This window comes from Pelodiscus sinensis, chromosome 8, assembly GCF_049634645.1.
Source record: "Pelodiscus sinensis isolate JC-2024 chromosome 8, ASM4963464v1, whole genome shotgun sequence".
Taxonomy (NCBI): domain Eukaryota; kingdom Metazoa; phylum Chordata; order Testudines; family Trionychidae; genus Pelodiscus; species Pelodiscus sinensis.
This window is the reverse complement of record NC_134718.1, coordinates 12,826,794-12,850,231: the sequence shown is the minus strand read 5'-3', so window position 1 is coordinate 12,850,231 and position 23,438 is coordinate 12,826,794. Positions and strand designations below refer to the sequence as shown.

The following is a 23,438-nucleotide window of genomic DNA, read 5'->3' as shown; positions in this document are numbered from 1 at the left end:
CGCTACTGTGCTCGCTCCCCAGCGGAGCCCAGCTGGGGGCATGGCCTGGCAGTATGCTCCGGGCCAGCGTTTGGGAACCGCTGGACCAGTCAACTGTCTGATAAGCATCTATTTATCGGATAGTCGACTAGTGACTTGACTAGTCGCTTCTCCCCTCTGCCTCTCTCCCCTCTCCCGCCCCCCCGCTTGCTGCCTCTATCAGAGAGAAGCAAGCAGGGGGTAGAAGAGGGGAGAGAACAGGTGCCAGTGCTGGGGGGAGCCAGCTTAAAAAGCTGGTTCTCCACCACCACCACAGGGGGCAGGGAAGGCAGAAGTGCAGTGGTGGATCAGGCACGAGCTGGGAAACAGCTGTCCCGGCTCACGCCTGGTCCGCCCTGCTGCACTTTAGTCTTTTAAATGTATTAAGAGCCTGGCAGCTCTTCATATATTTAAAAGGCAGAGCGGCAGCAGGGTTAGGTCCTGGGGCTGGGAGCTAACCCCACTGTGGCTCAGCGGTCTTCTCTCCTCCCCCCTCCCACCCCGGCCATCAACTAATTGACTAGTCAATGGAAATTTCGCTGATTAGCTGATTAAACACAATTTAACATCCAAAACACCATCAAGCAGAGCAGCACCTCAAACCCTGCATACAAGGTCCCAAAGAGAAGCAGTGCTCAACAAGAGTTAGCACATGCGTGTCGGTGTGTGCTAGGAATCACAACCCTAGCTCTGAGTCAGAGGGTTCAAAAACCTTTATGACTGCATGACCTCATGTTGCATCTTACTGTTTCCTATGACCCCAGACAGCAGCATAGCAACCAAGGAATCCAATTAGTAAAATCAGAGATTCAAGCACACAAATGATGCTTCTATACTCTGGGGAAGAGGAGAAGGAAAAGCATGGAATGATAATCTCTCATTTGAGAAGTGCTACTCACCACTCATGAGCAACTTGTCTTCAAATGTGGCCCTGAAGGCTCCTTCAGGCTTTCTAAGAGCCTTTTTGATCTGTCCTCGAATGCCACTCACAGTGCGAATGGCTGCCCCTTCAAATTTCGCCACTTCCAATGGAGAATTGAACATTCCCTGGGTAACACAAAGATGGCATGTTTATTATAAATAACACACAATCCTACCAGTCGAGCTATATAGAATTGTGTAAGCCACAAAAAACACAATCACAAGTGGTTTATAATAAACAGGGAACTAGGATCATAAAATGTTCTTAAATGTATACAGACTCTCCTTACATAAGAAACTGTGATAGCAGGTTTTTTTCTTCTAAGACAGTCTTCCTCTAATTTACACTAGGGATGTAAATGTTAACCAGTTACATGCAGCAGCATGGGGGGGGAGGTGGCAGGTGGGAGCTGATGCTTGCGGGGAGCTCCCTGCAAGCACCGACTCCTGCCTGCCTCCTTCCATGTGTAAACATATAACCACTTACCCATTTCAGCAGCTACACATTTACAAAAATAAATACATTTTAACGTCCCTAATGACACCCTATATATAGATATAAAATGTCTTAACAATAAATTCAGGTCTTCGCCTTTGCACCCACTAATCTCAACCATGGATGTGTTAGGAGCATCTTCCCATTACTGCTTCGAAGACTTGTTTGCCAAAATATAACATTTGGCAGGAGACTTGTCAGGAGGTGAGACAGAATACCTAATATCATGCAGCCCTTGTGGACATGTGTTTCTGCTTTATAGACGCAAACAGTCACTAGAACCACTCACGGACTTAACGTTTATGAGCGATTGCACTGTTGGACTGGGCACAGGGCACTCTGCAACTTGCAGGCTCAAGTCGTAAATCCCCTAATCTGGTCCCCTGATTTAGGGAAGCCTGCTGGCTCCTTGGCAACTCAGTCTAACACCACCTCATCCCCCAGCCAGCTCCACAACCGTACAGGAAGTCTGCAGTTTATAAATTCTATAGAATTAAATCCTCTGGAGAAGGAAGAAGCTGGGTTAACATTCTGCAGAGATGGCAGGCACTGGGGAAGCTGGCTAGATCTGGCACAACAGGGAGTTCAGAAGAGGACGGTTTGGCCAACGGAGTTAGTCAGAATACCGTACATCTATATTTTTTAACAAAACTTCTCCTGTCATCACCTCACTCTGAATCCCACAGCCCCTCCCTCTGTCCTCAGCCATCAGCCTCCTCCCTCCCTCCCTGGCACTCAGGCAGGCCAAAGCCAAGAGGCCTCCCCACTTCTAGGGAGCCTGGCTCTGTGTGCCCTCCTGGGCGAGGGGTGGGGGAGAAGGGGAGAGAGGAACAGAGCCACAAGGCCTCCCTTCTCGCAAGAGAGGGGCAGAGCTGCATGCCCCTTCCCCTCATGGAGAGGCGGGGGAAGACTGAAAGCCTTGAGTCCTCCCCCCTTGCGGGGGTGGGGGGGGGAGAAGCCATGAACCCTCAAGGCTGGAGGAAGAGAGCCAGGGTGGCCACAGCATGGCCCAACCCCCTGGCAGCTGGAGGGAATGAGCCAGGTTGACCTAACCCCTCCCCGGGATGGGGTGGAGACCCGAGGCTGACCTGGCCTCAGGAGAGCCTGGCAGCCAGGAAGAGAGCCAGGGCAGACCAGGGCTGCCAGGCCTCAGCCTAGCCCTTCCTGGTGGCCTGGGGGAGAGCCAAGGCTGCCTACTCCCAGAGAGGGAGGTTGGTGAGTGGAGCGAGCAGGGGGCACAGCGGCCTAGCTCTCTGTAAGATACTTTTATGATACACATGTAATTTTGTTTTTAAATACATTCAAAGACCAAGAACCTTATTCAGCGTTGCTAACTCAGTAAAATTCCCATTACACTAAGGAGATTTCTGCCTAAAAAAAACTGATGAACAGCGTTCCAAGTTGCATTTCCTTCCAACCTTTATTCTAGCAATACTACAGTACACACACGTACCTTAATAAATGATGTGTTTTTGTAAATTTTGAATGGGAAACCAGTCAGCTTTAATTTCTTCACAACTGTTACAGATTTATCTAAATCAAGTACAACTCCTGTGGCAGCTATCCGGAACTCAGGCTGAAATATATAACCATATGAATGACTGATAGAGCATTAAATGTGTATAACAATCCTACTGCCAGCAAGTGAAGAACTCACTTGACAGGTACTATTTCATTACATGTCATAGCCAGAGTTCACAGACTTTACAACATTAACAGGAGCACTGCAGCTCAGCAAACTAAAATCAACTTCATGAAAACTGGTTGAGTTACTGCTAATGTCACACCCCTAGCATCCATTAATGAACTATTCAGAATGGCCATTCAAATTAAGTCATCTTTTAAGTTTTTTCCATTTTCTACTGTACTCTGCATTCTATTTCTCCACACAAGAATTTGATAGGCGCGGAGGGGTTCAGAGCAAAGGGACTTTTGTGTTTTGTAATAATAATCATACTTCTCGTTGAAATGGTATGGAGATATCTTTTAAATATATAAAAAGGAAACAGGAAGGCCACAAAGATGGCACACATGCACTTCTCTCAGGGTTGGATTAACAAAACAACCACTCAAGAGTTACTACAAGGGAATAATCTGAATTCCTTAATATGTGCATGCAAGTGTACAAACAATGAAGGGCTGCCTACACTTCGAGCTAGGGTTGTGATTCCCATTTCCCACAGACACACTTGCACTAGCGCTCAAGAAGCTAGCATGCTAAAAATCGCCATGCCTAGAACAAACCTGCCTTAACCCTGTGGACATATACTTTGCCTTGCTAGCTCACTGAAGCTACACTAGTACATTTTAGTACACCTGCTCAACAAGAGTTAGCGCACGTACATCAGTATGTGCTGGGAATGACAACCCTAGCTCTAAGTCAGGGCTATGACCCCAGACAGCAACATAGCAACCAAGGAATCCAATTAATTTACACATTAAGCATCTTATTGAATACTCATGTGCAACACAGCTTCTCAAGTCTGGAGGCATGGTGGAAATTGCACCTCTGATGGGATATCAACAGTATAGTGATACCGGTAAATGGACACAAGTGTTCTGAGCCCAGCTTCACACAAATTTGTGCTCGTGTATGTTGAGAACGCAGGATATTCATTCTTGAAAGTGAATGAGAACTCCAGGAGAGAAAGACAGACTTTGTTCTTTACAAGAATCAATCATAGGAAATTTCGACGACCTGACTGATTTCAGCTGCTGGCAAGTCCATGGCATCAGTCATATACTGTAAGGAATTTCACACCCAATGATACTTTGCCACATTCAAGTCATGAGGGAAAAAAAGGATGAAAACTGTTCCTCCAGATCAGGAGTCAGAACATTTTCAGTCAGACAGGAACTTTGCAAAGCTGTTGGAAGAAATGTCAGAGTTTGTCTTCAATAGATTATTCTTCTGGAAAATAATTGTCTTCCTGAATCCTGTGAGTCAATCACTCAGCTGAAGGATGTGGATGGTTTTCTTTGCAGACTTGTTAACAATTCATTCAATTTGCCAAGCATGTCTGTGACATGGGTCTCAAAGAAACATCTCTCTTTTGCAATCTATTGCACAGGCATGCAGCTCCTCTCTCATCTAAAAAATCATCTTCTCCAGAACCAATAAAGGTCAGTGCAAAACAGCACATCATGATCAGACCTTATTTCTTCCCACAGTTTTACAAAAAGATTCAAGCAAAGACACTGCCTTGATGTAGTTCACAGTAGATGAGATCTGCTGCTAAACTTCTCCTAGTTCTGGACTCAGAGTTTTAGATGCCAGTTGTTCTCTGTGAATTAAGCGAAGAATCCATGTGGAGCACCTTTCTTTAACCAAGGCATGCCATAGCTGCAGCTCCATCTGTGGAAAAGCCCACCATGCAATCACATGGTATATTTTTGTCTTGCTAACAATTCAACAGCACACTGAAGTGAAGGATTGGAGAGTGATATGACTCTGAGATTGTTTACATTTTCTCCGCACATTATGTTCACCATAATGACTGCAGATCACAAAATCAAAGTCTCTCCAATTGCATGAGGATTATTGGTCTGTGTGATCTGGTAACTCACCTCATATTCCTTTTGAGCGTTGGCAGAGACTGATATGGCTCTCTTGAACTGCCAAGTGTTGACAGGAAAGTTTTCTGGAGCTGGACAATGACCTTGGTTTTTCTATGTGGTTCTTGTGCAGGGTTTCCAAGTGTCATTTACGTTTCTTATTTCATGCTTTCACAAGATAGCATCATGTAACAAATGGTATTTTGACCTTTCTTCATACTTGATCAAAACAAAGGTGAAACCATAATTGGTAGGAGCCTGTGCTAGCCTTTTCTGAGAGGGCTAATTACAAAAGCCTCATCATTTGTGAGCATGGACTCCTGCTTTTTGTTCATACCAGTATCTCTAGACTCAGTACTGGAGGTTGAAGTAGATACTCTGACTAAAAATGAGCCCATTCTGCTTCTTATTACAAAGCAGAAAGAGGAATTCACTGTTAAGCATGAGGCCAGGACTCAGGAAAGCCATGTATGGTAAAGCTAGAGCAGCACAGAGACCGAGACAGTGACGTACAACGATTCTTTATCCTCGAGTGCCAACAAGGTGTTCAGAGTGGCATAAAAGAAAATAAGATCCCTGATTGAGGGCCCATACAAGTCACTGCCAAAATCCAGCTAAAAAAAGGCTAGCACAGGCTCCGACCAAATTGAGCAGAGAGGATGCTCTGTTGATAAGGCTGCTACCCACAGATCTCCTGTCCTCAGATGCTCACAGGTGAATGGTGCAAATGCCTAAACTGGCATCTGCACAGCCACCTCAGCAATGTGTCTGGACCTACTTCACTAATCTTGCACCAGAAGGCATTTGAGCTACAAAATGGCAGTCCCATGGTGAAGGTCTGGGGAGCAGGTCCAGACACATTCAGGGCAGATGGCGCAGAATTACAGGCAAAACGTGGCCTGCTGAACCCACAGCTCCATTTGCTGATGGCATGACCAGAGTTCCCTGTAAGCTGTGTGCTTATGCAGCTGCTCAGGAGAGATTCAAATGCTGCCAGGCCTACAGCTAGGTTTTTGTTTCGACTGCTGGTGCACATTCACACGTCTCAGAGCACACACAAATTTTATTTCCAAACTTGGATGGAAAATATTAGAGAGAACCTGTGTTCTTGGGTGCTCATCTAGACTACGGGGAACAGTTGAAAGAGGATATGCAAATTCTGCAGCAATTTGCATATCTTCTTCCGACCGCACTTTCGAAAGCGGAGTTTCGAAAGTGAAAGTAGTTTAGACGAGGCTTTTTCGGCGAATTTCCCCCCCTTTTGTTGAAAAGCCATGTAAACCTACCTAAATTTTTGAGGAAGAGCGGCTTTTCAACGTGGGGAGGGGGCGGGGGGCGAGGGGTTCACCAAAAAAGCCACCTCTAAACTACTTCCACTTTCGAAGACTCCGCTTTCAAAAGTGTGGTTGGAAGAAGATATGCAAATTGCCACGGAATTTGCATATCCTCTTTCGACTGTTCCGCATAGTCTAGATGAGCCCTAAGAGTTGGACATAGCCTATAAGTATATTCAAGAAAAAGCATACTGTAATGTAGTATGCACAGCACCTCTAATAAAAAATGTAGTAGGACCACCTGTAATATTTCAGACAAATGAGGTTTCAGATTAGAGTGCAGGAAAGAAACTCTTCCATCAGGTATGTCACTGCCCTTCAATTAATCTGGTCTCATTATAATGAAGTTATCCTATACGCTTGGAACATCAACGCACCAGGAGTGGGAATATATCCCTCCATACAAACCTTTACCCAATGAAATCTAATTATCTTCTCTAGGTCTTTATCCCATGCTCATCACCACAGTATCTGAGTGCCTTACCAGTTTTTAAAGATCCTCTCAGATCCAGTCACATCTCTGTTCACACAAGTAAACTCTCCAAATAAAATTACTCACTGTTTGATACAATGATCTACAGAAAGAGCCAATTAATTTTTTTGTACAATAAACTTACCGTTGCGCCACTGACTGTCTGAATTGCCAAAAATCCTGTCCCTTGGGGAGTGATGGGGCCTAAAACAAAATTAAATAAAACAAATTATGAGGTGTTTTGGCTAAACAACAATGGGTTATTGTTTAAAGCTAGTCTCAGAATGCTGATAAACATGAGTATGTTTAGAATCATGTTTTGTGCATCCCCCACCAAAAAAATAAGACAAGTTAAACTAGTCATTCAGGAAGTTACTCACATAAGTAGTTCCATTTTGAAGTGAATGGAATTACTTGTGATGGGGAACTAACTCCATGTTTTCAGGACCGGGTCCTTAACATGCTCTCTCTTTTCTTTATATATGGTCACCAGTTCCTCTCTGATGCAGTAGGCAGATCAGAATTTGACTGGAACCCTTCACAAATGAACTAGACAGTGCCCACCCAATCCCCATCTCTCTTTCAACCATACTGCACATTTGCTGTTAGTATTATGTTATATGATGTGGGGAATAAAACTGTTTTAAATGAGTCTTCCTTTCTTCAAAGCTATCAGCTGATTATTTGTACAGGAAAGACCTAATGACTACTCTAAGGCTAGAAAGTTTTGCAGTTTACCATGTGCAGACTGTAAATCTAAGTAATCCTTACCCCAAAATGTTGCTCCGCAATGCATATGTTGCGGTGAATACTTAAGAAGCCTATGACGCCCATTATGATCTTCAATGTAGTACAAAGGGATTGTCTGAAATCGCCTCCACCCCAAGGAAAAGATTATAGGGTCCCGTGTTTTAAGTATCTTCTTATACCAGCGATGCTTCTTCAGACGTAACTAGTTAAAAGATTAACAATATTCAACGCACAGCATTGTTCCTAGTATCAGTGATTACTGCAACAATTTTCATCCTTCCTAAATGCTTGTTTAACCATCAAAGAACGCTCCTGCATAAAGTAGCTACACTAGAGACCTTACAGCGATACAGCCGCAGCAGTACAGCTATACCACTGTTAGGTCTGTAGCATAGCTAAAGCTTTAGATCGGGGTGGGTGATTATTTTTGGTGTGAGGGGGGAGCACTCTAAGATTTTGGAAAGTGATCAAGGGCCAAGTGGACGGGGTGCGGGGTCTAGGATGGAGTTTGGGTGTAGAAGGGCGCACAGGGTAAGGGACTGGGGTGTAGGAGATGGTGTGAGGTCTGAGAGGGAGTTTGGTTGAAGGAGGGAGTTGTGACCTGGGTCTGGGGATTGGGGTGGAGAGTAAGGGAGTATGGGTGCAATAGAGGATTCTGGCCTGGGGGAGGGGCTCTGGGAGGGAATTGTGACCTGAGAGAAGGGAAAAGGGGGTGCAAACTGCAGAGGGTTTGGGTGGTGACCTGGGGCAGGGGAATGGGGTGCAGGGTCTGGGAGGGAGTTTGGGTGCAGGAGAGGATTGTGGCCTGGGGGAAGGATGTAGGAGGGGGTATAGGGCCTGGGAGGGAGTTGCGATCTGGGACAAGAGGGTGCAGAAGGTTCGGATAGTGACCTAGGGAGGGAGTTGGGGTGCAGAGGGTTGGGATGGTGACCTGGGGGACAGAGTTGGAGTGCAGGAGAGGCAGGGGTGCCAGAGGCAGGCTCTGGCTGGGAGGCGCTTACCTACATGTCTCCTGGCCAGCAGCCCCGCAGCACCCCCAAGCCGGCCAGGCTCTGCTTGCTGCAGCCCCAGATCAGTTGAAACTGTAGGCTGTTCCCTCCACATGGCTCTCAACTACAGGAGGGGGAAGAGGCTTGCATTGCCCCCATTCCCCAGGCCAATCTCTCCACTCCACCCAGCAATTGGGTGGTTGATTCCAGCCAATAGGAGCTGAGGATTAGGCTGGGGGGGGGTGAGGAGATCACACAAAGCCTCCCCGCTCAGCAGAGAACTGCACAGACTGCGCTTTAAACCATGGCAGCTGCGTGCCTGAGGGTTCCAGCAGGGTGGTCCATGGACCAGATCAGGTGGCTTGGCAGGCCAGATCCAGCCCCCAGACTGTATTTTGCCCAGCCGTGCTTTAGATTATAGACCTCAAGGAACCACAAATGTGTTTAGATGAGCTTATTCAGCAATGGGGACAATGAGGAAAAGGAGCTCTTTATGCTTATTACATATAAAGATACCAAAATAACAATGATAAAATTTTCATTCTGATCGTCAAACTGGTTTTGAACAAGATAGCAGCGAAGTTACAATCTCAAAAACTGGACATTTAAATTAACCATGTTGAAAGCCATCTCTTTTTTTCAGCATAAGGACCTTCAGATAAAGGATCTCTCTCATTTGCCAAACAGGAAATAAAAATAAATCAGCAATACTATGTATACTGACACACAGCCATACCCTACGCAGAGCACGCAAACCACATACCTGCACATATCCCACATTTCCTTCGCTGTTGCCTAAACCACCCAGGATGATTGGATAGTGAGGGTCAAAATTAAGCACAAATTCACATGGGATATTCTCAATCTCTATTCGAACATACATTCCAGGGCGGAAGCCCTCGTACTGAACTCTGGATTCATCATCTTGGTCTTCAAATTCAGCCCGATTAAGCTATGTGAGAAAGATGGAGGAAAGTTTAAATGGGTTGAATATGGAACATGAAAAATCACATATGAACAAGGGTTGTGCAGAAGGTTTCAGTTTTACTTGAAAACCAAACACTAATTTACACGTTATCTGTCTGGACAGACCTCAGAGTTCCAGTAACTAACTTCAGATGTCTGCCACGACAAATCCTTTCCTTTGCAGCTCCATTTAGGAAACAGAACAAGTGTTGCATAGGAAAGTCTGCAGGCTGTTCTTTTGGACAGAGCATTAGAATACTAATTTTAGGGTAAAATTTCAAAAAGTGTCAAAATGATGCAGACACCAAAAACATTTTTGAAAATTGGATGTGCTCTACCTAAATCATGTAAGCACTTTGGAATTTTTTTTTTTTTAAACTTTAAGTGCCCTCAGGAGAGGGCCTCTATCTGTGAGATGCTGTGTGTACCTAAGATTCTATGTAATTAACAAAAGTTCCTTTTAACTAACAGGAGGGGTTTTCTCCTCTGTTTTTGTACTGCTATAGATATCTGTCTATACTTTGCTATGCCACTACTGACCATTCTGTTGTTTGTTCAGCTGTTGGAGACTAATACAACAAATAAATTACGTGGTTCAACTACATTTCTGAAGTCTTTGGTTTTCTCCAGTTAAGTTTCTCACTCTCTGGCCTGTGATGGTAATACACTGCTTGAGGATCACTATAATGTGTGTCTCCCTAACAGGTCTTAGGATAAAGGAGTTCTAAATTGGCTCATTCTGTTACTGAAAGAGGCTTATTTACCTTTTACGTGTTCTGATGCAAGCACATCAGTACACTACGTCTGGCTGTTTGATCACTTAGGTCAGAGATTAATGCAAACTGGTAAACTGAGTTAATGGCTAATCTGAGAGATTTTGTTAGATGAAAAGATGGTGTATGGTCTCTGTCTTTTTTTATAACCTTACATTACAACAAAAACCAGGAAGGTTCTTCATAAAAATATCAGTGCAATACGAAAAGCTATGTTAAAAACTACATTCAGGGTGTCATTTAACAGCTCAACATTTTGCAGCAGAATTAGCAGATCAAAGTGTCTTGACCATCTTTGAGAATTCCCATCAGACATCTAGAAGAGGGGTTCTCAATCTTTTCAAATGTGGAATACATTCTGATGTACATTTTGCCTTGTGGACACCTATTTACTCACTTGTGATTCCTTAATATCCCTATGGCAATCACAGTAATTGCTTATAAGAAAAAGTAATGCTAGCAAAATATGTTTGTATTTGTAGCTGTAGTCAGTGTAACAAAAATGTTGAGCTTTTTAAAGGTAAGTAACAGGCTAGGCTTCCTTTTAATTTTATCTCCCCTTCCTGTATTTCTTTTCATTTAAAACATCTACAATGTGGCCTGCTAAATGGCTGCAAACCACAATTAAGTAGTCCATGGACCGCAGTTTGGAAACCCCTGAACCTCTTACGTTTACAAGGTAGCTTTAGATGAGTGCCACATTTTAGAAGTGATAAGTCAATTAAAAAGAACTTCAAAAGAATCAGTATCTGGGGTTTGTTTGTTTTTTAAATGGTAATGGAATTACAATGTTACCCATTAAAAAAATCCTTCTAAGCATACAGGCGTAATGCATGTAAGACTGAAGAGTTACCAGCAGCTGTTGAATCTCAGAGTTCCCCAGAAACAGCATGTATGGTACCTAGGAAGCTTTCAAGTCAGACAAACTGCCAAGTTGTCATCTTATACCTGAGCTTGTTTTTGCATTTCCCCTTTGAGATCATCAAAGTATGTGGCATCCCCTTCATCGTATTCAGCATCAAACATCTCCTTCAATTTGCGTTTTTTGTCCATGCGCTTTTTCTTCTCCTCCTCCTCTACGGCTTTGGGCTCTTTTCCTTCTTTAGCCTCTTCTTCTTCTTCTTCTTCTTCACTTCCAGCCTAGTAAGAAAGAGAGTGGTTAGCAAACAGCTTTTGAAAAGTTCGACAAAATTCCCAGTCAGCCAACATTTGATACATCTACAAAACAAGACCACAGAACAATATAGGGAATATTCTTTACTATAGACAGTCAGCTGTGACTATACTGCTGTAGCATCTGTGTAGCTGCTTCCTACACTGACAGAAGAGGGTTTTCCATCAATATATCTACATTTCCTAAGCGGTGGTAGTTAAATCAACAGAAGAGTTCTAGCATTAACACTAGGCGTATCTACAACATGGTTAGGTCACTAACCTGTGTGCTACAGGTAGATCAATCTAAATTTTGAGTGTAGACCAGGGTTTTTTTAATAATGTAAATGGTCATAGGCATAGCTTTTCATCCTAAAAAGATGAGCAATTCAATAATAAATTCACCATATGGAGAAGTACATCTTCTATTAGAAGCAGAAGTGTGTTTCCATTGTATCTCATTCCTTTGGTCATCATAAAGCTTTTCAAACCAATATTAAAATATTTTGATGGCTATGAACTGCATTTTTAATGTATACCAAGAGTGCTTAGAACTTGGAATTGGCATAATTTATCATGCTTAAGTTAAAATAAACATGTATTACAAAGATTGCTTAGGAGTGTTCCAGTTGCATGTTAGGAGTGAGATACTGCACCAGAAATGATAAACAGAGGGGGTGGGAGAGCAGTTTGGACATAAATAATGCCTAGCTCAATATGATACCATTGGACATAATTTCACAAGTTAAAAATAATCTGAAATTCACAATTTGTATATTTTCAACACATTTCAGATCACAATCCCAATGTAACAAAACTCAAATACTCTTCCAGAACACTGACTGTGCCTATATTTAAATCTCTTAGCTTTCCATTTCCTAGTTTTCCAAAATCTAAGGGTAGATGCATTTGATATTCTGGAAGAGTACAGTACAGGCACTGCCAGTGAACCTTAATTCTCTACCAAGTTTTGAAGCAGTGAATTTTCCTTGATTTCTGAGTAAGTAGTGATAACGAGCAAATTATGATTTGCTCCCTCCCTCCTTCCCTTATTTATTCTTGGATCTGGACATCCAACACTCCAGTCATCTGAAGAAGTGGGTTGTGCCCACAAAAGCCCATGATACCATCTGCATGTTTTGTTAGTCTTTAAAGTGCTACTAGAGTACTATTCGTTGTTTTTTAAGTTTTTCAAATTATGATTGTGAGGCTAGGAAGGGCACAAAAGAAAAACTTCCTAGGAACCTTATCGCCACCCAGCTACCAGCTGTGCCTGTTTCCTCTCCCTTCCAGATGACTTGGAGAAGCCATGGGAGAAAAGAGAGAGAGTGGTGACTGATGGGCTAGGAGACAGTAAAATGAAGTGGAGAGAGCACCAGGCTCCCCTTTGAAGGGAAGGAGCTCTGCACAACCTTCTGCAGCATAGGAGGGGGTCAAAGATGTGAAGGGGTTTATACATTTCAGTGGGATGCTCTTAAATCAGTAAGAACACACAAAGGAGCTGAACAGAGCCTGATACAATAGCTCTGAGAGCTCCTATCATAGACTGACATAGTCATTTTAAAGTACGTTCTCCTCTCCCCTTTCTCAAAATCTCTCTCAGCCCCTGTTGTAGAATACCAACTATCCAGGCAATTTTGCTTTGCAGGTAAACTTTAAAAAATGTTCACTTCTGCAGTCAGCTTTTTATCTGAAATCAGTCCTGAGCAGATATCATCAGTTTGGAACGGATCAGAGCTATACACTGAGGCCAAAGTGTGTACCAAAAAAAATGTAACTGTAGTCATCTCATGTTGTGCATTTTTAAGGGAGCTGTATCTCAGAAACTGCTTGTTCAAGCAACCTCAATGAGAACCACTAATGCTACCATTAATCTTCCATTTGTGTTCTTCTATTTTAGGACACCAGTTTAGGAAAAGATTACATAAAAATATAAGGTATTAGCTGTCAGGATCATGTTCCACTTGCATCATCCATCACCTACAAACCTGATTTGCAAAGCTGATTAAGCCTGCCCTCTACAGTTAACTATGGTAAACTGATCTCTGCTCCCCCACAGTGATGAACTCCGTGTAACAAACAACACTTTATTTGATCCCCTGACATTAAAAGCACACCTGTTCCCAATTAAAATAAAAAGAGAAGAATCTATGTAAGTCCAATCCCTCAGATACCAAAATGTTCTCTGCATTATAGCAGACTTGTTTTTACTGAATTATGACCAACCATCCAACAATCCAGTTGAGCTTCAGAGCTAAAGGGACGTTCTATACAACCCACCATTCAGAAACATACTAAATGAGAGCAGCTGATGAACAATAAAGCTAGAGATCATACCTCATCTCCTTCTGCTGCTGGTTTTCCTTTGTGCACAACCCCTGTCTCTAGGTCTTCAAAATCCCCGTACAATTCTCCTGTAAATACAGCAGCCACGAAATCCAGAAGTTAGCAATGTGGTGGCATTGCTCTGTAACACTTCTACGCTGTCTGCTATTTTATGCATATTTATTTCTCACTAATACATTACATTACACTAATACAATACAACTGGCTGCTGTACAGATTAATCACATTTCCTTCTCACTACTTTTCCACACAGTATAGAAAGTGAGTGGCAGCCTGGATTTTTTTGGTAGCTCTTCCTTTTTCCTTTCAGTAAAGCACTATTAGCAATCTTCTTCACACAGCTCCACCTCCTCAGAAATTCAAGTTCTGGCTAAAGCCCACAGACCTTGCCTCCTTGCATCTCTGAGAGAGAGCCAAACAATTGGAAAGAGTGAAATCATTCTTAATTTTGACAGCACTATACCTCAGCTATAACATTGCCCACTAAGCAACCTGAGCCTCTGGTTTCCGTCAAGATGTGGAGGCTGAGACTGCAGGAAGAGTAAAAATCTAAAATGGAGCCAGTAATTTCAGTGTTTTAAAAAAATGGTAGTTTGCTCTATAAAACCTATCAACATTCAAAAAACTTGTTTTAGAGATAATGTAATCAGTTGAAATTAAAAACAGTATCTACATCAGTCCTCCAACATATTGAAAATCCCAATTTTTCAGAAAAACAGAGCAGACAAGACTTAGTTTACTGAAAGCTTATTTTCAGTAAACATAAACCAACCTGCCTTGAATGGGGATTCTATTTTCTATTCTATATGTAGATGCCTATCTGTGTATTTTAGAAATGTGCATCTGTCTGTCCATCCTTCTATGAGTCCATTTGTTCAAGAACTCCACCTAAACGGTAAGAGGGAGGACCACCAAATTTGATATGCAACTTCCGCTTATCATAATTTAAACCAAGGTCAGGGTTTGGTTGTGCCAGGATAATAGTATGTGCATGGAATGTGATTGGTTCATATCAAATGGAAAGGGAAGAGTGGGATAACTGAGTCAGTTATAGCAGAGTCCTGTAGCACCTTATAGACTAACAGATGTATTGGAGCATAAGCTTTCATGGGTGTTATGATTATGAGGGTTAGTCAGCAGCCTGGGGACTAAGGGGTTAACTACACCTAGCCAGGTGGAGTAGCCAATAGGCATGTAGATAGGACTTTCAAATTGGGACAAAGGAATTTGGGTTTTTTCCTTCCTTTGTCTCTGAGTTCTCTGCAGCTACAGAGACAGACAAATGGACAAAGACCCACTTCATCAGAGGTATGTGACGAAGTGACATGCATCTGACGAAGTGACATGCATCGACGAAGTGGGTCTTTGCCCACGAAAGCTTATGCTCCAATCCATCTGTTATAGTCTATAAGATGCTACAGGACTCCTTGTTGCTTTTGCAGATCCAGACTAACACGGCTACCCCTCTGATACAGAGTCAGTTATACTCACCCATGACCACAGCAAGCACCCCAGAAAGCTACAGTGGCCGGCAGCACCTACCACCCCAGCTTGTCCTGCCCCCAGGAGCAGCTGCCAGCCACTGCATGGCCCCTGCATTCCATAAGCCAGCCTTAAAGAGCACCAGCAGGTGGCCTGCACACGCACTGCCCCCCACCTTGGTCTGGCCCCAGGAAGAAGCCGGCAGGCAGGGTGTGCTTCACCCCCAGGGGAGAAGATGGCGGGCAGGGTGCATGAACCCCTTGCCCTGACTCCACTGCGCTGAGCCTCGCCTCACACCTCCAACCCTCACTCTTGCACTCCCCTCCACATCCCCAGCACCTGCCCTGGGCCCCTCCTCAACCCACAACCCTGACTCGTGTATACTGCACACCCCTGGCCTCCTGCCCAGATCCCCAAACTCCTGACAACTCCTGCACCCCACCAAACCATCAGCCCCCTGCCATGAAGGACTCAAGCAATGCCGGTAAGTTTTCTAGTATAGGGGTTTTCAAAGTTGGGTCACAGGCTCACTGGGTAAACCGCTGGAAGGCCGCAAGATGCTTTGTTTATCTAACTGTCCATAGGCATGGAGCTTCGCAACTCTCATTAGCTACGGTTCATCATTTCCATCCAAGGGAAGCAGCAGGAAGCGTAGGCTTGGGCTGGAAAAAGCGAACTGGAGCCAATGGGAGCTGCAAAGCTCCATGTCTGTGGACACTTAAATTAAAAAAGAAAATTTACCTCACAGTCCGCCAGCAGATTATCCAGGTAGGCCTGCAACCCAACTTTGAAAGCCCCTGCTCTAGTACACTACATTCAAAAAGTGAAAATTGTTCCCTTTCTCACACTGTTTCTCCAGAAAAGGATACCTGATACAATAATAAAATTAATGCTTGCATGGTGCTTCAAATATGTAAAACAGGTAGAGAAACTTGGCAAGGGTGTTACTGAAGTAGAACATTTTTAAAGAGATAACAAAATTTTAGGTTAAATATGAAGTCACTGTGTTTACTAGAAGTTTTTTCTCCATTAGTCATTTTCCAAGAGTATCAGACTTACCATCTTCCTCCAGCAGCTTTGCTGCATCTTTATCTGCTTCCCACTTTCCTGTTACAAAGCAGTCTCGAATACTGTTCATAACCTGTAGAACAGACAAGTTGCCTTTCATATTTGTCACTGTTTCAAAGTACTTCAACAGTTAACACTTTTTGTAATAACTGTACAGACTTAAATAGACAACTTGCTCTCAGCCCATTTGCGAGCACACAACTACCCACATCATAACACAACTATCAAAACTGTCTCCCTTGCTGACAACCTCCACAGAGAGGCGCTGGGGAATGAATTAACCTCTCCCTAGCCCCCGAAATCATCCTGCCAGAAAAAGGCTAAAGCACATTAATCTGAATCGGAACAGAAGTTTACAATGCCTCTGTGGAAACCATTTGATGAATAAATAAGGTATCACCTCAGTCCATCCAGCATCTTTCAGTAATAATAAGTTTATTTGCTTTAAATTCCCTTTCCAATTAAAAATAGAACAAAGCAAAAAAGCTAACATCCTGTTTGGCAATGTCTCTAGTGATAATAAAGGGGATATGAGAATTTCTGGAGAATTGGCACATAGGCAGAACTGTCTAATTCACATGGGTTTGTTTCATTTTGTGGCACAGCAACAGTTCTTTATGAGAAAAATTCAGGACTGGTGTACATGGATACATACAGGACGTCCTCGTAAGAGTACAGAGTAAGGATGTAAAATCCTGCTAATCAGTTAACGGATTAAACATTAGGTTAACCCAACATTTACCTAGTTAACCAACTAAGTGCCAAATACGAATTTCCCTGTGGATCTGGCAGCTGGCTCCCAGCCCCCATGCTGGGGCTAGTTCTACCATGAGCTCCCAGCTCAACGGGCACTGAGGCGCACTGGAGCAGCCAAAGCTTTACAGGTTAACCTTTCACATCCCTAGCTGTGAGACAGGGGGGAGATAGCTTAGTGGTTTGAGCATTAGCCTACTGACCCCAGGGTTGTGAGTTCAATCCTTGCAGAGGCCATCTAGGGATTTGGGGAAAAATTTGTCAGGGATGGTACTTGGTCCTGCTGTGAAGGCAAGGGACTGGACTCAATGACCTTTCAAGGTCCCTTCCAGTTCTAGGAGATAGGAAATCTCCATATATATAGAGAGAGAGAGAGAAAGAGAGAGAGAGAGAGTTCAGAACATAAGAGCTGTTTCTCCAAAAGCACTACCTCATCTAAATCCCAATCCTGCAGGGTTTCCACTGGAAATTTGGAACAGTCAAGGGCATTAGCCTTTTGTTTGGATTTTTCATCAGGGCGGCTGACGTGAAATAAACCTCCAAGTTCTTCATCAGCATCATCCTCTTCATTGGCATCCTCAATCACTAAATAAAAACCAGAGCTAAAATTATCAGCAGCAAATCATATGTATTTGATTAATCAAAAACCTCTCCTGCCCCTTACATCCTTAAATGTCTGATGTAGTTTGAGAGAAGTGGAATTAAATTATAAAAGTGGTTTATGCATAAATGTCTTAGTAAGGAAACCAGTATTCTAACTTGTATTAAGAAAGCAGAGAAAATGCATTGCTTTGTTTCTTTTAGAGCAGGAGCAGAAACTGAATTATTCTGTGTCGTGACCAGATAGCTAATTAGTTGGGATACATCTGTGAGAAAAATATGTTCCACGTGTACAATTTTACATACTTCAAAGGAAAAATCTTGTGCCTTTCGGATTATTAGATTTAACTGAAAAAATCTGTTCTTTGATTAAGCAACTGTGATGTGTTTAATATCTTACATAGAAACTTGTTTAACACAAAATTAAAAAAACACAACGAAAATGTCTTCTTGGAAAAGGCTATTTATCCAAAAACTAAATCCCACTTTTTTATACCAGTTTGCAAACTGTTAACACAGAGATTATGAATTTACTAGTAACTTTAGGGCTTTATATTGCAAATTTTACGTATCACAAACTCCTGGTAACTTCAACAGTTGTTGTACACATTGAGGGGGCCAGTCTCCTGCTTGGAAATGTATCAGTTTATGAATTTAACAGAATACATACATCATGTAAGTGGCAGCTTTATCTTTACTTTAAACCAATGCCTGATTCTTGACAAATTACCATCATTATATTAAAAATATACTTTATAAAAAAGACATCATAAAATTAACCCAATTAATTTTAGGTTCCAAAAGAGGATGGAGAAAGGCTGTTCTCAGTAGTGACAGATGGTAGAACAAGGAGCAATGGTCTCAAGTTGTGGTGGGAGAGGTCCAGGTTGGATATTAGTAAAAACTATTTCACTAGGAGAGTGGTGAAGCACTGGAATGGGTTACCTAGGGAGGTAGTGGAATTTCCATACCTAGAGGTTTAAGTCTCGGCTTGACAAAGCCCTGGCTGGGTTGATTTAGTTGGGATTGGTCCTGCCTAGAGCAGGGGGCTAGACTTGAGGTCTCTTCCAGCTCTATGATTCTATGATTCATATTCTGAATGAACACTTCCTCACCTTTCAAGGAAGGCTTGTTTAATTTCAGATACAATTCTTAAAGAACGCCAAAAATCTCCTCTAACCAGACACATCATAAACAACCAGTTGCCAAAATAGGTGGTATCTGCACAGCTGACCCTAACACATTTTAGAAGAATACATACCAAAAATATAAAATGTGAAGTCAACATTCTGCCAACCGGGGAAAATACTGCTGTATCTCAAAAAGGACCCAACAAATATATAGTTAGCAAACCTCTGGATAAATATGAGTAACCCTGGTCAAGCTAACCTAAGAGAAGTTTCATTGCGAAGATAAAAAATTTTCTCTTGGAAGTATATAGGAAAATTAGAGGTGAAATCCTGTTTCCAACAATGAGAGTTAAATCCATTCTTTCTACTTTCACCCATGGAAGAATAGACTCCAAAGCTATTGCTAAGTAATAATGCTTAAGATTAAAAATCTTTTATAGGGATCACAGTAGTAGCATCAGGATGTTGTAAGAGAAACTTCCATGTGTACAAGTGTATTTTTACCTGTGCCATATACAAGTTTGCGAAGGTTGGGAGCAGACTGTTGTTGTCTCATAAAAGCTTCAGCTGCCTTTCGGGTAAGGTCTTCCTTCCACTTAAGTGCACCTGAAAGGGGGAGGGGAAGAACACTGTAAATTCCTTCCTACACTGGCAATGTATTAAAATAAAGGACCATCTGCTCTAGGGAAAAACTTAAAACGAGGAGCCAGTTACCATATCCTTAAAATTGGTAGGCAGCTGGGCGTAGGGATATAAGCGACTAGTCAAGTGATTACTTGACTACTCGCTTCCCCCCCACACTTGCTGCCTCTATATCAGAGCAGCAGTGGGGGAGAGGGGGAGGAAGCAGAAGCCGGTGCTTAAAAACTTAAAAGCAGGTTCCCCCAGCACTGTCTCTGCGGTGCGCCCGGGGGAGGAGAGGGGAGGAGGAAGACCACTAAGAATGTTAAGAAGCAGGTAACTGGCTAATTGTGTAGTCCTTACAATTTGTATCAACTACGTGATTAGTCAAGAAGGGGAGGCGCTTTCCCAGCTCATGCTGGGTCCAGAAGCTATCCCTGGTGTGGTCTGCAGTTTAAATGTAGTAGGAGCCAGGTGCGCAGACAGCCCAGCTCTTACTACATTTTAAATGCAAAGCTGGGGCAGAAATAGCTCCCAGAGCCACATGAACCGGGACTGAGCAGTCCGAGCTCGTGCCAGCTCCAGGACTGCTGTGGCTCTGCCTCCCCTGCCTGCCCTCCCTCCCGTACACCATGGAGATGGAACTGGGGGAGAAGGGGGACGACCAGCTTTTAAGTTTTTAAAGCACCATCTTCTGCCTTCTCTTTCCCTATTCCCCGCTGCCCCACTATAGAGACAGCAAGGAGGTGGGAAGCAAGTAGTCAAGTAGTCACTAGTCGCTTACATCCCTATGCCAGCTCCTAAAACATTTAATCCACAGAGCCACAGTGGGAGTAGCTCCTGGAGCTAACACAGAATGCCTCCTCTTATCGACTAATAGTGTAGTTGATACAAATTGTATAGACTACACAATTAGCCAATTACACACTTCTAAATATTCTTAGTGGTCAACACCATTTCCCAAGAGGTAAAAGAAACTCTGCCTCCAGCAATGACCGTGACAAAGTAAAGGAAAAATCAAATTTAAAATTTACCTGCTGTGTCTGCAGAAAAGTCATTTTCTCCTCCAGATTCCTCTTCCTCTTTCAGCAGATTTTCAAAATCATCATCAACATCCTCATCTTCTTCAGCCTTCGATTCAGTCTGTTCAACACCATCTACATTCTTCTCAGGAGCACTCTGAATCCCTTTACTATCTGACTCTTCAACTTCTGAATCATCATTTGATCCTTCCTCTTCCTCCTCTTCTAAAGAGGATTCTTCAGCCTCGGATTCAGATGGCTCTTCAGCTGTGCAGTTTCCAGAATCTGTAGTGGGAACCACTTTTTTACCCAAACTGCCATCTAGTTTATGAGTCTCTCTTCGTTCTTTGTATTCTCTGCCTGTTTCACAAAGTTTGAATTTACTAATTCTGTGAGAAGATTCAGAATCAGAGTCTGAACTTTCCTTTTCATCACTCTCTTCTTCATCTCCAGAGTCTTCTGCCTCTTCCTTGTTTTCATCAAGGCCAATTTCTTCTTCTTCCCCGGAACTTAATTCAAGATCATCATCACTATCAGCAAATGCTGGAAGTTCCACTGTTGTTTCTTCTTTAGTCTCCTCTCTTTTCAGCCGCTTGGCACTTCTGAGATCTAGCTCTTGTCCTGGTACCTCTTTGTCACTTTCTCCCTCCTCACCATCATCACTTCTGTCCATCTCATTGTCAGACATTTCTTCATCTTCATCATCCTCTTCACCATCTGCTCCATCATCAAACACTGCCTTCCGACGTACTCTCCCAGTCTTCACATCAAAATGTTTCTCTTCTTTTGGCATCACAAGTCTGCTTTCCCAGATGTAGATGAAAAAAAAATTTACACAGTTTACAGAAACAAAAATTTCCAAGGGAAAAAAAAAAAAGCTACATGCACGTCTAAAGGAGAAAGCAAATAAACTTCCATCTTACAATTATTTCTCCTATAAATACCCACATCCACATCCTGGAAGCATCCCTACTGCCCAGTCCACCTATTATTTAGTTGAGGTTGCAATATATTATCCACGTTTAGGAAAGGATTGCTACAGAAAAAAGTAGGAAACTCTGCAAGAGCCCTTTTTAACTCAGAAGATGGGTTCAAATTCTGATAAAATCACTACTGAATATAAATCTGATGATCTCACCTTATTCTGGTTCTAGAGGTGGTGTGGGAACGGAGTCACAAAGTCTAAATATGTCTGTTTTAAGTTTCAGAACTCCATACTCCCAATTCTCTTCTACATTAAACCTCTTTCCATGCATCTGTTATGCAAGCAAGCCATACGCCTTTAATGTCAGCAAACTGAAATAGCTATTAAATAAACTGTTGCCTGTGTTATGCTTCTTCTAGTTCTCAGTCAAGTTGTTCTGTCTCCCATGGCTTGATAAAATTCAAAACTTACTCTTGGTTTTCCACATCTTCTGAACCTAATGGTTTGGAGTCCATGAAGAGAGACACTTTGCTTGAAGCCATCTTAACATCAATGGTGGAATGCGTAGAGATGAGGCTCTGGACTAGTTCATGATTTGGTCTCACTTCTTCCTGACAAACCAAATGATTTGTTTCTGTTTAATTGATCAATTATACAAATGTCTGCTGAACAATCAACAGATTGTTAAATCTGCCTTAAAATGGGCAACAGGAACAGAGCCAATATTAAATCATACAAATTACAGAGATGGGCTCTTTACCAAACATATCGGACATTAAATATTATTTTATCTCATGGACCATAATATTTGAAGTGGTTTGACACAAGACAGAGAAAAAGTTCAAGCTGTGGCTCAGATAGCAACTTCCTCTAGGCCCTTAGATGAGATAGAAGCACTTGACCTCAAACACCCTACGTGGAAATTGAAACTATGGACATATGCCCTGCTCTCAGGGATGGCATGACTCTTAGTTAATGCTTGAAAGCATCCGAGACGTGAACTACAGAAGTGTTTATTCTTAATTACTCCCTTAGCTATTTTCCACTGCTTTTGAGAAAGCAAAACTAGGAAAAAACAAAAACTATTTTCTCAATTATTGTAGTAAAGAAGGTTATTAAATAAGATATTTAAGGATAAATATATGTTAGTATGTCACACCTGGGTTGATGAGGTTTAAAAAAAAACTAAACCAAAACAAAACAATTGCTTCCTTAGGCAGTCTCCAGAGAACAGAACTCAAAAAAACAAACTTTCCCCTCACCTCTTCATCTTGGTGAGCATGACTTCCACCAAGGTCAATATAAACAGCATCTTTGTCATACACTACACCTCCAACGCCTGAGAGTGGAGCATATATCAGTTTCTCCTTCTCATTTAAGGAACGCTTCTTCTGTTGTTCAGGAAGTGCACAGGGGTCTGGCAGAAAACTCACATCACTTACATTGAAGTCCCCTACTCCTACAGAGAAAGGACACAGAAGAAAAATATTTTGACAAAGTTCTAATTAAAAAAAAAAAGTGTAATTCACTCTAAAGAGGCTCTATAGTAGCATGCAATGATTTAACATCAATGTGACACTACATAGATAAACTATATACAATACTTTGAAGACTTACCACTAAGCATGAAAAACAGTCTATAAGTTGGTCAGCTAGTGGACTATAAAGCACTGACAGCTCAGACTTTTAAAAATATACTGATCTTCATTACTAATATCTCACCATTGTCAAAAATAATTTAAATTGTGAAATTGTTAGCCATGTATTACACTACTTAATATTTTTCATTTTAAATAAGCCTCACTTTTCACAATTGACAGGGGTTTTTCTCCATTTCAATCATCCTAAAGAGGATAACTACACAGACAATTTCAATTTCTAGTTTTCAGATGCTAGTATAGTGTCACTGTGCTACTATGTTTAGATTCAACACTGTAATAAGGTTTCTCAATTAAAAGCTTTACAAAATGTTATTTCTGAAATGTTAACTATAATTTTTAAAACACTTACAAAATCTGCATGACAGTATGGTAATCTTTTAGGGCACATCTACACTTGCTCCCTA

At 42.3% G+C, this 23,438-nt stretch overlaps 1 protein-coding gene across 5 annotated transcripts in view; it reads right to left on the bottom strand.

Moving 5' to 3' along the window:
- The window catches only part of BMS1 (BMS1 ribosome biogenesis factor), a 37,493-nt gene that overhangs the window by 3,656 nt on the left and 10,399 nt on the right, over nucleotides 1–23,438 (bottom strand). For all 5 annotated transcript variants that reach the window (XM_075934772.1, XM_075934774.1, XM_075934773.1 and 2 more), the window contains 13 exons: nucleotides 22,636–22,832; nucleotides 21,845–21,984; nucleotides 20,461–21,248; nucleotides 19,310–19,411; nucleotides 17,506–17,660; nucleotides 16,314–16,395; nucleotides 13,764–13,840; nucleotides 11,223–11,414; nucleotides 9,299–9,487; nucleotides 7,568–7,748; nucleotides 6,942–7,000; nucleotides 2,889–3,011; nucleotides 918–1,065 (listed from right to left, as the gene is read on the bottom strand). In XM_075934772.1, coding sequence (XP_075790887.1) covers nucleotides 918–1,065; nucleotides 2,889–3,011; nucleotides 6,942–7,000; nucleotides 7,568–7,748; nucleotides 9,299–9,487; nucleotides 11,223–11,414; nucleotides 13,764–13,840; nucleotides 16,314–16,395; nucleotides 17,506–17,660; nucleotides 19,310–19,411; nucleotides 20,461–21,248; nucleotides 21,845–21,984; nucleotides 22,636–22,832 — 2,433 coding nt within the window. The remainder of the gene's footprint in view (nucleotides 1–917; nucleotides 1,066–2,888; nucleotides 3,012–6,941; nucleotides 7,001–7,567; nucleotides 7,749–9,298; nucleotides 9,488–11,222; nucleotides 11,415–13,763; nucleotides 13,841–16,313; nucleotides 16,396–17,505; nucleotides 17,661–19,309; nucleotides 19,412–20,460; nucleotides 21,249–21,844; nucleotides 21,985–22,635; nucleotides 22,833–23,438) is intronic.